Source organism: Onthophagus taurus, chromosome 7 (assembly GCF_036711975.1).
Source record: "Onthophagus taurus isolate NC chromosome 7, IU_Otau_3.0, whole genome shotgun sequence".
NCBI classification, from domain to species: Eukaryota; Metazoa; Arthropoda; class Insecta; order Coleoptera; family Scarabaeidae; genus Onthophagus; species Onthophagus taurus.
Genome location: NC_091972.1, coordinates 14,757,353 through 14,774,326, shown reverse-complemented (window position 1 = coordinate 14,774,326; position 16,974 = coordinate 14,757,353). Strand labels below are relative to the sequence as shown.

Sequence of the window (16,974 nt, the reverse complement as noted above, 5' to 3'; positions counted from 1 at the left end):
TTTCATTAAACAACATTTATTGAAGAATCAAAATTGAAAAGAGACAAAAATAAATTTCTTCTTTCTTTATTTCCCCACTATTTCTTCTTTGCCGTAGAAGAAATCCGAATGAACACTTCGTTGGCTTCGGCATATGACGGCGACGTCACGATGGTGGTAGCCCGTTAGGTCCTCTTCGTTAACTTTCTGTACAGCGTAACCTGAAGCCGTGAGAGACTCATTCTTCGAGTCACCACCTTGAGTTACAGTGAATACTTACCTAAGAAGCAAATTCGGTGTTAAAAAGGTTCGATTTTGAACATTGATCTTTTAAAGAAAATTTCGGTGAAGATATCCTTCTTCAGTGTTCTCATTTTTTGGTGTTTGTGGGTTAGGAAGAGTAAATCAGGTCAACCTTTTAAACCTTTCATCGAAGAAAAAGACGGAGAAAATAAGAAAAGAAGACTTTTCTATTAAAATAAAATGTTTAATTTGAAGATAAAAAGTGTTTTTGTTTAAAAAGTTTTTTTAACAAAAATTTTTAAGAGATTTTTGTGCTGTGACAATTCTGTTAATATTTTTAGTGATGTTTCAAATTTTATTTTATCAACCTCTTTAAAAAGTGATTGACCTTTCAATATGGCCGTCATCAAAGTACCTCTTCACTTGCTTCTTCACCTTACGGCACCGTTCTTCTTCTTGCTTCTACTGCTGCCAACGCGGACAACAGGTAAAGTGTTGTTTTAAAATCCTTAACAGCTTCGTGATTTCTTGAAAAGACGAATTCCCGAGTCGTCGAAGTAGACGTTGAAGAAGAAGAAATGAACGCGGAAGGGTGGGGAAAAGAGGGGTCACGCACACACTGTAACGTATACTTCTTTTTACAGTTACATTAATGGGTCGATGGCTGCCTTGGCTTTTTTAATTGTTACCGGGGGCGCGTTACTGTATTTTATAAAACATTAAATTTATTTGCTCAAATGGAAAATTTTAACGAGATCAATAAATTAATGAAAAACACCAAGAAATTGCAACAAAACTTACTTTTCCGTTTGAAATGTTTTATTAAAGATGAGAAAAGTCATGATTTCGTAACTGTAAAGATAATTAAATGTTTCTGGAATGTAAATTACGATTGAAGTTAATTTCACTCCAAACATGATTATCTTCAAAAATAACCGAGATAACATTAATTAAAAATTCGAGATTATCAATTGTATTGATTCACTTCCGGTTTTTTCCGTTATGATAAACCGGGTGAGTTTGTACTCATTTTAAACGATTTTTAATTTTCTTTAACATCTTTAATTTATTTCCTCAATTAGTTTGTTTTTGAAGGAATAATTAAATTTGTTTAAAAAAATTATGTCAATTGAATTTGTAATTAAATTACTTCTGCAATGAGAACGTCTCGAAATTTGTTCCAAAGTGGATTAGTAGTGAAGTAAGTAAAGCTTTCACTCATCTACATACTAATTAAAAAAAGTTTGCAAATATTTAGGACTATTAAACTGAATTTAGGAAAATAATGTTAAAATTCTTTGTTTATCGTTCTTTTTATATTTTATAGACAAATGCTTCTGGGTTATCCTAAATTACTTCATATCAAAAGCCATGACTTGTTATGACCCTTCGTTGTTCCTGGTTCTACTTCTTCTGTGATACTGAGGTTCAGCTGTCTTTCTATCGCTTTGAAGGTGTCATCCATTCTTGATATATGTTCATTCCATTCTTGTCTAAAGCTACACGCCTTATAGATATATATAACCTGAAGAAGAATTCTTACAGGATATCTTAGGCATCATTATGAACTAACATAGAAATTCCTTACATTTCAGCTTTCCATAAAGTTATTAGTGCATAAGTCTGGAAGGTGATGAAGTCTGTGATCACAAAGTCGTAATGCCAAAACTTTTTACTCAAAAATAAAACAGCTATCTCCAATTTGGACCCACTCACGAATATTTAGGATCTTGTTATCTCTATACTTCTTTCCCAAGAATATCATTATCCACACTTAGGAAGGTAAAACATATACTGGTAGGTGGTCTCATCATAACGTACCATCTTCCCATTGTGCTATTATTATTATTGCTGCCAGGCTGAGGGGAGCCCCTTAGATAACAATAGAGGAATTGAAATTACAGGATTGCAAAAAAGACTTGAAGAAATGCCTTTATATAATATTCACCAGAAGTTTACATTTCAACATGATTAGAATGTATGAGCATTGAGTATCCCACTGGTTCTATGATTTCTGTGTTTCTCTTACGATCTATTACAGTATATCCTGATATTCTCAGATGTCTCTTTGCCTCAGCTGTGTCGACCTTTGCTTCCGTCCCATACGTAAGGATTAATAGCTGTTTATTCCTACGTATTGGGTTGCAAACAGCACCTGATATTGTTGTTGCCTTTGTGGCTTGCATTGTGAAACTATCCTTTAGATCCCCATATGCATTGATTTGTATTTTCAGATAGTCGAATTGGAATATCTGCTGAATGATTGGCTTTTGCACTACAACTTAGCATCTAATAGGCTTCATTGAATGCGTTTGGAAGCCATTGTAGTCCATCTCCGATTCTTGATGATGATGGCGTCGTTTGCATGGCACTCAATCTTTATTATTGTTCTTCCCAATATATATCCATCTACACCCTTGATTATACTGTCCATCAGCATGTTAAACTCATCATGCAGAAGTTTATATTTCAACATGATTAGAATGTATGAGTATTGAGTATCCCACTGGTTGTATGATTTCTGTGTTTCTCTTACAATCTATTAGAGTATATCCTGATATTCTCAGATCTCTCTTAGTTTCAGTTGTGTCGGCTCTTGCTTCCGCTTCATACGTAAGGATTAATAGCTTTATTCCTACATATTGGGTTGCAAACTGCAACTGATATTGATTTGTATTTCCAGATAGTCGAATTGGAATATCTGCTCAATGATCTGATTTTGCACTACAACTTAGCATCTAATCGACTTCGTTGAATGCGTTTACAAGCCGTTGTAGTCCATTTTTGATTGTGCGATGATAATTATACTGTCCATTACTATGTTAAACAGTTATGGAATAAGGCTGTCACAATGTCGGATTCCAGCTTTGATGTTGATTTCTGGCCTTTCCCCGTACAGGGGTCTCAGTTTTGTCTTACTATCTGTGTTTAGTTGTTTGATCGTTTCTATGATGTTGGGGTGTATATATCAGAAATGAATATGGAGGGAGATCTAGCTGATCAACTAGGTAAATTATTTAACAATATCCTCTCCACCAGGCAAGTGGCAAAGAATTGGAAGCAGAGTACAAGTATTGTTCTGCACAAGAAGGAGAAGCTGTATTAGAACCACCATGAAGTTTTTTGCAATTTGAATTGCAAAAAAAACAATCTAAATTACCTATGAGAAAATTACATTATAATTAGAACAGGATCATATAACTCGATCTTAATTACTACAAAGAAAAATCTCAAATTACGATAATTACTTAAAACTGAATTAATTATTCAGGTGCGATTAATTCGAATTGGGCGATTAAGAACTAACAGTTTGTGAAGAGAATTTCGTGAGTACGCTTTATGCAAATTATCAAAGCAACTGTTGCTGCTCGAAAGTCTTATTAACAGCAACAAATAGGACTCGCTTGGTTAATTATCGTTCTTAATATAGATTACATGCTTAAGATAAAAGCGTATACGCTAGTGAATGCCGCGTTGCACACGGAATAACTTCGTAACATTAAAAAAGAACTCAAGACACGTCGAATACCATGGATCCAAGCTATTAGTATGCGTCTCGATCCTCCACGTACTGTTATAAACTTTTCGAAATCCGTTATTTACGACCGGAGGCGTCGGTTTCGTACATTTTAACAGACTTCCTAAAGTAAATTTTTCAAATACTGTTATAAAATTGATAATTTGATGATTAGTTTTAAAATTACATCCCGTTATTAATTCGGACTACTTCTTCCGTAATTTTTATTTCTTGTCATTAATAAAAATTTTGTAATAAAATTATTTTTTATTGCCGTATTTTTTAACACATTGAGATGAAAGTCTTAGGTCACCTTTCTATGAGCAAAATAGAAAGTAAAATTTGCGAAACCCACACTGTTGAGAAGATAAGAAAACGGATGGAGAACAGGCGTTTCTTTCACCGAGATCGTACAAGAACCCAACTACCATCGGTAATAATGTTACGGTTTCTAAACTGGGTGGGATACTAAAAAATAAGTGAAACTTTTATTTTTCTCTAATATAAAAAATTCTTTTGTAAATAGAAAAACATTATAAATTGCACTGAATGTAACCGTGAAAATCTGTTTAACAAACCGCAAATTCACCATTGGACACAGTGGGAACACAACATATTCCGCGTCAATTAACTGTCGTTGGAGGATAAATCGAAAACGGTTTACTGGTGTGTTCCAATCCCGACGTGGTTACCTTAATCTGCTTAAATAAACTAAAGCCACCGTTTTGAAGCAATTTCTAACTAACTGTATTATGCCACACAGTATATTACGGTCTCATCGAACTTTTTTTTTCTTTTACATACAAAAACGTAACTGTCTTCATTAAGCATATGCTTAGTATCACCAATCTCAACGTTTCATTGTTGCAAATCGTCGAATCCAGGTCTGCAAAACAAACGGGAATAAAGAATTAAGTCACTAGGTTAACAGTACTTTATTGATTTAGATAAATACAAGACCACAAAGAAAATGGAATTAAAAAATCAAAAAGAGTTTAATGGTATTAGAAAGACAAGTTGGAATTTAATACTATTTTACACTCTACTAAGCAGAGATATTCCGCTTTAGATAAACAGGGGTGTTAACAATCATGTTTTCTTAATTACAATGAGAATTATAAATTACGAAATGAAACGCTAGATATTCGAGTTATATGAAATGCTTTAAAAAGTGCATAAACAATAGCTCTTAGTATTGCGACATTTCAAAGTTTCCCGCATTGTAACAATAAAAAGCTCGACATCTCTTAGTCTTGTGAAAGTTCTATAAACGGTTAACTCATAGTATTCGTTTGTTAGTATAAAACGTAATCCGGGTTTTCAACAATTCTATGATGACCTATTCACCTACATTTACCACTACAAAAATATTTATTATCTTTTGAATAAATTTACAATACATATTATTTTAACGTTGTTTATGTTTATACTGACATAAGTATTAATTCATATCCTTTTCTTTGAGAACCTCCAGAAACCACCAGATCTTGTTGATTTGGTTTGTTGATTTAGTACAGAAAAGAAAAAGTCATCGTAGTTGAAATCATCTCTAGTTAACTATGTGTTGATCTGCCATTGGACCTAGAAGCCTTTGAATAGGCAATTTCTAGTAAGCCTACTATATCATGTATTGTTCAATCACTGTTGGTTTTCATATTTAAATCATCTATTATATACTGATAGCTACCATTGGATGTTGAATCTAATCACAGTGATACTGTATCTAATTCTGAAATACTAATCACCAATCAATATGGATACTGGAATTATCCAGTGGACGTATGAATCACTTACTTCTGAGTACTGGAACCAGACACTGCATACTACATTGGATAACTGAGTACTGAAATCATCTATTGAGTTGTGGAATCATCTGCCAGATACTGGAATTGTCTACTAGGTTACTGGAAACAACCATTTCATTCTGGTTCCAATCGTTATGGAATCATCCACAAGACACTGAAACAATCAAAATTGCGTCCTAATGTACTTAGTTCCTGGTGTTTATAGTACCAAGTGTATTTGAGGAGCTTAACCAATGGGGAGCAAGAGATATGAAGACGGAGCCCATAGAAGAGATTTCGCATACTGGAAAGGAGGACTCAAGAATGCGGAACAGGAAGAAGGAAGAGGAGGAAGTAGAGAGAGGATATATGGGGGCTAGATTCAAGAGAATGATGAGCATGATTTCTTCTAGAATGGACACAGAAGGTAGAACATCATCATGGATCTCAACTGGATTAGAGAACAGAATGTACCGGATAATTCAAGTAATGTATATTGTATTATAGGGAAATTTATAAATCCTTTCCCAAGTTGGGAAGAATCTAATAAAGCATGGCTATGGTTCAAGGACTTTTTTGCCAACGTCTGGCATTTCCTGAGTGCCGAGATCACTCTTAAAGGGACGTAATCCTAAGATTATTTAATGATTTATGACTTGTTTCTATTTTACTTCTGCCATGTGGAGTTGTGTTTCATGGTAAAAAATACTTAACGGTGTTGCTTATACATTTTAGTTTGTATGCTTCCTTATCAAGTTTTACGTATACTTAAGACACTGTAGCTACATCAAAATACATATTCATACTGAAACGAGTCAAATGATCCATTTATATAAATCTTATGGTCTCGACTAAAGTAATAATCAAATGACTTAAAGTCGTGCTTACTTGAATATTTCAAAAAAAGTCTATATCCAATTGAAATCTTTCAATTGCTTCTACATCTACATTATCAGTTAGGGTTGTAAGTGGTAGAATACGTTTCATGAAGTTCCCCTTACCAATGACTGATTCTTGCCATGCTGAGATGTAGCCAGTTTTAGAAACATTCATTTTGGCAAGCAATCTTAAAAACTTCAAGCAAAATATAGTCGTTTTTGAACACAGATTGTTGAGACGTAAGACCTCTCACGTTTTGTTTAACTAATTAACGGCGGATTTCATCGGCTCAATCACGAATTTACTGACCTCTTTGTCAAAGGAACACTTTGAGGTGGAATCCTAACCAATTCTGGACAGTTTCTCTCATTATCAGATTTGGTTATGGTTTGTTGAAGTCCTCATATATTAATCTTTTCGAATAACCCCTCTTAAGAAACGATAATGCCCGATTAGTGCCATGTTAAAGTTTGATAAACATTTATATACCAGGGTTATAGAAGCATCTCTATACATAGACTTAGTGAAGTTTATAAAGTTGGGCCATAAAATCGCATCTAGCGAAAACATTTGAAATTATATTAAATTTGGTAATAACTCGCTACTTGGAAGAAAATTATCTGCTAACTAGTAACCAGTTTGAATTGAGGTAAAGCCAACTATTACAATGTTAAAACTTAAATCATCCAAGTATATTAAAAGAGTCAACTTTCTTTATACACACACCATTACACAATCTTGTAAAGTAGACAAATATGATTCATAAAACTTTTTGTTTTCTTTAAACTTTCACCTCTTTATTATTCCAGGAGCTCACGAATACGCTAACTCTTACATATCTCCAAATTCGGCGAAGGAAGATCACCTTATAAGCCAAGAAATGCAACATCACGTAACGTCAACATCCGGTCCGAGTGAAATTCGTTCGTCAGAAAGTCAAACTGTAATCGAAAATTTATCGAGTGTGTCGATAACCTTTCCCGATGAAGATCCTCGTCATTCGAAAACGAAAATATTTGATGATATTTTGATTAATGATTATAAGAATATTGATCATATCGATTCGAATGATGTTGAGTTATCGGGGAGATTGGTTCAATTTATTCAGCCGTCGAAGACGGTTGATAGAGATTCAAATGGTGGTAGTTCGGGGGAAGACCGAGGGGCTCCAAAGGGCAGATCAGTTCCTCTGGAGCCCCTTCAAATCAACCCAACTGCAACGATGATGAAGGAGGATTTTGTTACCCAATCTCACCAACCGCGACAAGTTAATCCCGACATTCAAGACATAATAACAGGATTAGTTAAACTTTTAAATGGAAAGGTTAATGTTCAAGCAAACACTGCTTTACCACCGGGAAGACCCCCAATTCGTCCATTATCTTCAAGAATTAATAATAGAGGTCCACCTAGAATCACCGATGTTCCCGCTTTACCACCAGATTTTGATTTACCACCTCCACCACCATTAACTCAAATGACACCACCAGCAACAAAACTTCCCACTCCGTATCCGTTTGATATCCCCCCACAAAATACATCGCCGGTAATTCGACCATTTCCAATGGATAAAATAATTCCGGTTGGAAGTAATAAAGGTAGACCACCTTTGTATAGACCTGTTACAATTCCACCATGGAATCGACTACCACCAAGAAGACCTCCACCACCAAACAGAAGACCACCTACTTATAAACCAATCCCACCAAGACCTAATTTAAGTAACGACGATATCAGTATAACCAGCGAGAAACCTGATGAGGATATCTTAAATTTCGATATTGGAACGGAATTAGATGGATCAGAAGGTGATAAAGAGGAAGAAGATTCCACTGAAATAATTCCAGAATTTGAACCAGAAAAGGATGACAATCGCACTGAAATTGCAGATCACAAAGATACACTTAATCATCAAGTTGATGAAATCAACAATATAACGAATGTTGTTGAAACCACAACAATCAAAATAAATAAAAATGAAACGAAATTTACAACTGAAGAACCTTTTATCAATGATACTACAACCATAGAACCATCATCAGTTGAAAATGCGACTAAATTAATGCTGGACGATCGATTAAATGAGACTTCTTCTTCACCAGAACCTATTTTGATTTTAGAATCTTCAATGCAAGATGTTTTACAAACTACAATGAAATCAGAACTACAATCATCATCATCTTCATTATCCAGTATCCCAACAGAAAGTCTTCCATTAATAACTTCATTAGTATCATCATCAGAAACACCTAGTATCCAATTAGAAACTTTTTCCAGCACTTCTTTAACTCATACATCAAATCAAACCGAATCAACTTCTTCATATCCCTCATACAAACCTCGACCTGGTATAGTTTTAGACGACACCGAATTTCGTCCGGGAAGAAATCCACTCGCTACGTCACGTCCGCATCCCCATCCTCATATTCATCAGCCCGGAGATATCTTTGATGTGACAGTTTCAGCTATACAAGGTCCTAGTGGTCAAGGACAAGGAAAGCCTTACGTGATTCCTGTTGATATTGAAAGTATCAACTTGGGATCACCATCAGATGTCATTTTAACATCTCAAGATGGCCAAGGATTCGTTTCAATCGATGGTAAAAGAACTTATTTGAATCTTTTCGGAGAACCAACTTCATCACGGACAGTAATTCATCCAACGCAAGCTTCTAGTAATTCAATTACTGGAACTGGATATGCCGTGGTTGATGTTGATAAAAAACCGGAAGGTGTTCATCATAATATTAAACCAACTCCAAGAAGACCTAGCGGTTATAGTCGAAGACCAAGTCAACAACCACCTGTAAGGATAGACACTTGTATAGTTGGTGATGACTCAACATGTGATGGATCGCAACATGAAATTTGTCGAACGGAAGTTGGAGTTAGTGCTTGTTATTGTAGACCTGGACATGCAAGAAGAAAACATCGAGAACCATGTAGGAAGGTGGTTTCTGTGTTGTTATCTTTGAGGGTTGATCGATTGTATGAAAGAAGAGTTGTATGGGCCAATGATTTTTCGGATAAATCTAGTGTTAGTTTTCAAAAGTTATCTTATGAAACTGAAAAAGCTGTAAGTATACTTTTCGATTTTTTTTTTAATTTTAATTTTTAATTTTGTTTTAGTTGGAATCTGCAATGTCCATGACAAGATTTTCAGATGAATTCCTCAACGCAAAAGTCAACAGCATCTATAAAGGTGATAGATCAGCTGGTCAAGGGGGAGTTTTCGTCAATTTAACCCTACAGCTTGAAGAGAACGGTGAAACATCTCGACCTCAAGTTCGCGGTGAAATTCAAAAGCATCTATTAGGGGTTATCCAAAGAAGGAGTAATAATGTGGGTGATAGTGCTTTGTGGGTTGATAGCCCACCTGGGTCAGTTTCAAATTTGCAAGATTTGGATGAATGCTCCTCACCCGATTTACATGATTGTCATAGTCATGCTAAATGCGTAAATACTTTCGGTGGTTTTAAATGTGAATGTAACGAAGGATTTCGGGATCCATGGTCGGATAATAGACATAGAGCTGGAAGATATTGCGAACAATGTTCGCCACAACATTGTAATAATCGTGGGGAGTGTAAATATCAGAATGGACAAGAATTTTGCGTGTAAGATGATTATAGTAGTTATTAGGATTGTGTTTATTATTGATTTATTTATTTTGGGTAGATGTTCTGGGAATTATTATGGAACACAGTGTGAACTTGATGGTGAAGTTCTTGGGGTTGCAATTGGAGCGAGTGTTGCTGCAGTAGTTATTATTGGACTTACCTTGATTTGTTTGGTAATGTGGACACGGAGATGGAGTAAGGAACAAAAAACTGGAGTTGGAAGTCCTGTTTTTGGTTATATGGGTGCTAATGGAAGTACAATTAAAGCGCCACCTGTGGGTGCTCCACCGTATCAATTAACGATGGAAGACCGATTAAGATGGGCTCAAATAGCTGATGCAATGGCACAAGCTAACCATTATGCGGTAAATTCAAACACAATTGTTTTTTAAAATTTTATTTTGTTAATATTTTAAAGCCGGAACCAGTTATGAATGGTCCTACTCGCCCATCTTCAGCTGTTTTCGGTTATCCTACATTACCGGTTCATGGTACTCTTCAACATGGATCGATGCACGGTACTCTTCCCCCAATACCACTTCCAAGATTGGGTCTTCAAGCGCAATTAGCTGCGAGAGCTGCGAGTGTTCAAGGGATGCGCCCTTTGGACAATTCAAGTTCCAGCGAAGAGGAAGATAAGACTGATCTATTAGGGAGAAACTTTCAGGTACCCAGACCTAAAAGCAGGAGCAACGCGTCGATTGCTGTAAGTACAAAAGAAAATGCATTAATTTTTTGGCAACATTTTTATTTTTGTTTTTATTATAACAGAGTGGGATTTATTACGACGTCGATTACGATCAAAACGACATTTACAGCAAAACTGGCATGCCAATGAGTACTTATGCTATTGGTAGACCTTACTTCAGGAACTAAATTAAAAAAAAAATGTTTTATTTGTGTACATATTGAAATATTTATTGTATAAGGTTGTAATGATTAAAAAAGTTGCAGTTTGATTTGTATTAGAAAACACTATTTACATTCTGATTGTTATTTGTTTAATAGTAAATATAAAAAAATAAACTTAAGAAAAAAATAAGATTTTTTTTTATCAAACACACACCTTTTCCGATGGGTTTTATCAAAAAATCAATAAACCAGCAACAATTTCCATATAACAAATAGGTCATAAAACCGGAAAAACACTATTTACCATTCAATTAGTGGTACTTGTTCTAAAATATCTTCCATAATCAGTAACCTAGTAATTTTTGTATATAAACCTAAAGAAAATCGTTTCAAATCATACATTTTCAGCAGCTCTAACAAAATGGTTCCTTCAAATTTCATCTTAATTTTGGTGTTATTCACTTATGGATGTAATTGCCACATCTTCAACGATTTTCTAATGCGAGACAACATCGCATTGTCAAAATGTAAGCAAATTTTAATTTATAACTTATTAGCATTTTTATATCTTTTTTATTTATTAGTGTCGCCATATCAGACAAAATGTAATTCGACATTACCGGGTGGTGTTCACGAAGTGGGTATTTGCAAGACAAGAACCGAATGTTTGCTTACCGGTGGCATCCCTAGAGGCCATTGCGGCTTTCTATCCACCTGTTGCGCCTGTAAGTTCTCTGTAACCAACAACGACGTTACGTGTAATACGTGATGAGATTTCATTATATTTTTTTGTAGATACGAAGAGTTGCGGTCGAACGTCGAACGCAAAAGTGTCATACTTTAGTAGCGGGTTAATCTCGAATGAAGTACGCGAAGGGTTATGCACGTACAATGTCGTTGTGGCTAACGAAAATGTTTGCCAAATCAGATTAGACTTTTTGCAATTTGAAACAACACCACCATCATCATCAACAAATGGACTTGATGTGTTTTGTATTGTTGATAATTTTTATGTTACACCTACTAGCAGAGGAATGCCACAAATTTGTGGTCACAATTCAGGACAACATGGTAAGTTACCCCGTCAGATATAAACGATACTATTGTATTTCTATTTTAAAAGTTTATGTTGATGTACCAAATCACAAGAAAAACATCGAATTGAATATGAAAATTGGATCCAATTCCATTCCACGACCTTACTGGAATATTAAAATCACTCAATTGGAATGTCCAAGACAAGAATCACTTTTACATAAGATCGATAAAGAATTGGTGTACGATTATAATTATTTGGCGCCTTCTGGTTGCTTACAATATTTTACTGAACCCTCTGGAATAATAACAAGTTTTGGTTTTAACTATGATTCTGTTACAATGATAGGAGACCCTTACGTTTCTAATCAACATTATTCTATATGTTTTAAGAGATATGAGAATAAGTGCGGAATTATGTAAGAATTTTGTTTATATGATGTAAATTATTATTGATAACTTAATTATTTTATTAGCGCAACGATTGTATATGCTCAATTACGTGCTACTAATGGCGAGACAAACTGTTCGCCCACAAATCATTACTTACAAATCAGTGGACGTGCAGGATTTATATGTGCAAATGATGGTACACCAACAACAGGTCCCATTGAAAACTTTCCAATCATAGGTAAGTTTTTAAATATAGTAAAACCTCGATATAACGGATTAATAAGGGGAAAAATTGAAAAAAAATTAATTTATACATCATTAAACTAGAGCTAACACTAGCAGTGGAACTAACACTAGACCTAGAACTAGAAACGTTGGGTTTAGTCGTGAAAAAAACTTTCAGTTGTCAATGTCACCTTTAATTTTATTATTTTATTTGTAATCTTGATAAAATAACCTTTAAAGTGAGTCCAACCATGACGCATTTCTCTCAAAAAAACCAAAAAGTTCGAACTTTCAACTATTAATTTTGACATATTTGTCAAGTTCATAAAAAATCATTTGAAATGAGTCCAAACTCGAGATATTTAACTTTGATATTAATGGAGATACTCACTTCCGGGTTGAAACGTCAACGTCAATTTTGACATATTTATCATCTTCATTAAAAACCCTATAAAATGAGTCCAAAGATGACGCACTTATCTCAAAAAACAAAAAAGTTAGAATAAAAAACATTAAACCCGAAGTTAGCAACAATGAAGATAGCAATTTAATTTTTAAATATTAATACCAACCTTAATTTTTGATTTTTTTTTATTATATTTTTGTTTTTATGATAAATATTAAGACATTTTATAAAAATTAAGAATATGTCAAAATGACATTGACATTTCAAATCGGAACTTGCTTATATCTTGAGTAATATTGAAATTAAACGTATCATGTTTAGACTCATTTTAAAGGATTTTTCACGACGATTGCAAATATGTCAAAATTGACGTTGACATTCTTAACCAGAAGTTGGCCATAACTTGAAGATAAATATGTCGTGTTTGTACTCATTTTAAAGGATTTTTAATGAAGATTACAAATATGTCAAAATTGAGGTTCACATTTTAAACCTGAACTTAGTTATCATATAATAAAAGTTTTATAACTGAAGTTAATCTAGTGTTAATCACTTTTCAGCACTTTCTTTTTATTTTTAACATATTTTGGGTCATTTCACATTGATTAAAAAAATCGTCGAGTTTTAAGCCACATGATAATTCTTGAATTTTTCCCAAGTTTCTTAATATTTCTTTTGTTAAAAAAGAGCGTTCTTAAATTTTAACCTGTAAACTTGTAACACTTCGTCCTTAAATTTATTTTACAACTTTTTAAACTTTAATTTTATAAATTAGTAACTAATAATCTGATTTCGACTTTGATATGTGATCTTTTTTAACAAAAGAAAAAGAAATATTAAGAAACTTGTTTATCAAATAGATAGGGTGAGGGATGTTAATCTATTTGTAGAGTCTCTGACGATGGCCAAGGGCCGAAACTAGTTAGACTTAAATTCTATATAAAATAGAAACAGCATTTTGACTTTAGTATTTGTGATTAAATTTATGCCACGACTTACAGAAACACCCTGTATAATCGTAAAACGACTGACCAAGTTTGGCTAAGTCAAGTGATGCATAACGCGGTCCAATTAAAACTAGAACTAACACTAGACCTAGAACTAGAAACAGTCGGGTTTAGCCATGCGTCTTCAGACGCAATATGACTCTTCATATATTCAATTTGGCAGGCAATTTACGCAGTGAAACTAAGAAGTCTAAAAAGGCACTTGAGTACCAAACATAAAGAACTGACTTTCAAGCCGATAGGATTTTTCGTAAAAAAGCATGCTGAATTAAAGGGTAGGCATAAACATATATTTCAGTTGTCACACATAAATATTGCTGCACTGCAAGATTATTACAAAGTTGCTCTTCAAACTGCTATGGCTAAAAAACCATACACAATAGATGAGGGACTAGTGGCTGGCTGTATTAAGGATGTTTGCTTCGAAATGCTGGTAGAGCAGGCCGCTAAGAAAGTGGCACAAGTACCACTCTCAAATGATACCATAGCTCATCGAATTCACGACCTCAGTTCTAGGTCTAGTTCTAATGCTAGTGTTAGTTCTAGTATATTTTTATTGAACTAAAAGTAGAACTAACACTAGACCTAGAATTTTGAACCACATAGTAATATCGAGGTTTTACTGTAATTCATTTGTATTGTTACTAAAGAAGTTTCATTTTTTAGCTAGTCCACCAGGTCCTATCCACATTGATTTTCATGCTGAAAGCAATCAAAATTCTGTTGGTTTCAACATCAATTATGAGTTAGTAGCATCATGTGGAGATGTTTATAAATAGATTTACATAATATGTATTTACTGAAATTAAAATATAATATAAACTACATTTATAAAGAATACATTTTGGTTAGTTCGATGATACCCCGCGCTGAGGCGCTGTCAACACCGAACGAACGGTGGTCGCGACGCTATCGACTGAGTCTTCCTCTGCTCTACTGCTCGGGTATCCATGGATACCCGAGGTTTTCGCACCGGGTTCGGGTACAGTCTAGTGCAAAGTCGGCACTAATCGCTTTAAACCGTGTCACAGGACTTTTGTGAACAATTTAGCCCTAACGCCCTCTATGTGCAACTTGTGGAGTAAACGATCATAAACTTTTTAGCCTACATTCATTTTTATGCTTATTTCTTTTTTTCTAATTACCAGAATTTATTTGTCCCATTAAAAAAAAGTTTTCTTTTTATTAATTAAAAGGAACGAAGAACGTCCTTATTGAAAAGCTTAAAATAAGCGATATTCATTAGAAAGATTAACAAAGATATTAAAGGACAATGGATAATTGCAAAAGCTGAGGAATTCTTTTTTAATTTATTCTTTGAAACAAAAAGATCCAGTTTTTCATGCTTCCAGTGTTTGTGTAAATGCCGTTTCTTTTTTCGTCGAATTTCTTTATAAAGAAACAAGCTTCACTGGCCACTGAACCTATAATATACGTCCCTTCGTCTTTAATCCATAAAAGATGCCCGGCCTGCGCGTACACAAAGCAGTTTTAATTATCATAATCGCGCTAATGCCACCCACCCCCACCACCAACACTTTGTCTACCTGCGCTTCCCCATTTTCCCTCCTAAAGCAATTCGGGCGTATTATGTGCTTTTTTTATTTTCTTCGACGAATGCAGAACTTTGAACAATGCCCATCCCAGCCTCTTTCCCTTCGCCAACCTTCAAAACGAACCATTCGTTCCCTGCTGCTGGTCTCTCGAGCATTTAAATAAAACAAAACGGGAAAATGGATGCATCTCGAAATAAAGGGTAGATATAAAGGAAGGACTTTAAGAAGGAAATCGCTACGATGATTTCCCTTCTTCTACTTACTTTAGGACAAGAAGTATATTTTCAAGGAGTCCTATTTGTTAAAAAAAGATCCTAAGGCTATCGATCGTGCAAACATATCCAAAGCGAGAGAGAGTATTGGAGTCTGTGTAAGCATATAACAAAAACAAATGTGACCGTCGTCGAACGACTAAAGATGGTCCTTGCACCGACGCCTTGATATTAGTTTGGTCGGTGCAGCAGCGCCTCTTTTATGGCTCAATCCGGGCCAAGGTACACATGGGGTGACATTGCGATGTCCTCCTCCCTTCACCCTCGAAGTACACCATACATGCACTCCGTCGCATACAAATATGTTTTGGGGGATGATCCACCTCTACCAATATTGGTGGACGTAAATTGAGTTATATTGATTAAGTCCAATGTAATGCGTAATTGAAAATATTATGATGATGATTGCATTTATACTAAATTCAAATGCATCTTTAATCTACAATGTATATATTTATTTTTGTTTTGTTTTCCTGTCCTATTATTTCATTAATTATATGAAACCTTTTACAGTTTTTGGAAATCATGCATATCATGAAGGTCTTGTTAAATGATAAATTTCAATGCATTGGGAATTTCTAATAAACTTGCTATAATTCTTATAAAGTCTCAAATTTGAATCATCCACTACAAACATTAGACACTGGAACTAATATACTAATATCACTATGTATGCTAGATTTATCCACTGAACATTGACATTACCCGCTCATTACTGGATCTAATTACTGCGTGCTGTGTCTTACTACTGGGTGATGGAAGTGGACACTGAATACTGAACTCAATAATTGAGCACTGGAATCATCTATTGAATACTGGTGTCAACTATTGAACACTGGAATCAGCTATTGAATACTGGAAACATACATGGATATTGGCATAATAATTTATAGTAAATAGAGAAGATACACCTACAGCAGAAACAACTACAGACACCATATCCATACCTCGAAGTTGATGAATTTCCTAATATATCTAGTGTCAGAAAAATTCTATAACAGTCAGATCCTTTCCCCGTTCTCATTGCTTAATTATTTGTTAAGACCTTGTAAACCGTTTAAAGATACTTGTTCTTAACTAAATTTGTTTCGTGTTTGCCTACTATCAACTCAAACACCTTGTTCCTTACCTTTTTTCGAAAAGGATCTTTTCTTATCAATTACAAACACTTTATCCTAATATACTGGTAGGGTTATTAATATTGCG

At 34.5% G+C, this 16,974-nt stretch overlaps 2 protein-coding genes and 1 long non-coding RNA gene across 3 annotated transcripts; 2 read left to right on the top strand and 1 right to left on the bottom strand.

The window, feature by feature from the left end:
• Window positions 1-344, bottom strand: LOC139430889 (uncharacterized). The gene is made up of 2 exons (XR_011641253.1): window positions 260-344; window positions 1-200 (listed from the first exon to the last, which is right to left on the bottom strand). It is a non-coding gene; the product is annotated as an uncharacterized lncRNA (long non-coding RNA).
• Window positions 345-618: 274 nt separating this feature from the next.
• On the top strand, window positions 619-11,064 carry LOC111429589 (calcium-binding EGF-like domain-containing protein pawn). The gene is made up of 6 exons (XM_023065547.2): window positions 619-709; window positions 7,212-9,478; window positions 9,532-10,019; window positions 10,081-10,387; window positions 10,441-10,728; window positions 10,794-11,064. Exons 1-6 carry the CDS (start codon window positions 619-621, stop codon window positions 10,896-10,898), a joined length of 3,546 nt encoding a protein of 1,181 aa, XP_022921315.2. The 3' UTR covers window positions 10,899-11,064.
• A 206-nt stretch (window positions 11,065-11,270) lies between these two features.
• On the top strand, window positions 11,271-14,778 carry LOC111429590 (uncharacterized). Its single transcript, XM_023065549.2, has 6 exons — window positions 11,271-11,401; window positions 11,459-11,599; window positions 11,670-11,945; window positions 11,998-12,328; window positions 12,386-12,540; window positions 14,607-14,778. The coding sequence occupies exons 1-6, from the start codon at window positions 11,296-11,298 to the stop codon at window positions 14,717-14,719; spliced, it is 1,122 nt and encodes a 373-aa protein (XP_022921317.2). The 5' UTR covers window positions 11,271-11,295; the 3' UTR covers window positions 14,720-14,778.
• The last annotated feature ends 2,196 nt before the right edge of the window (window positions 14,779-16,974 follow it).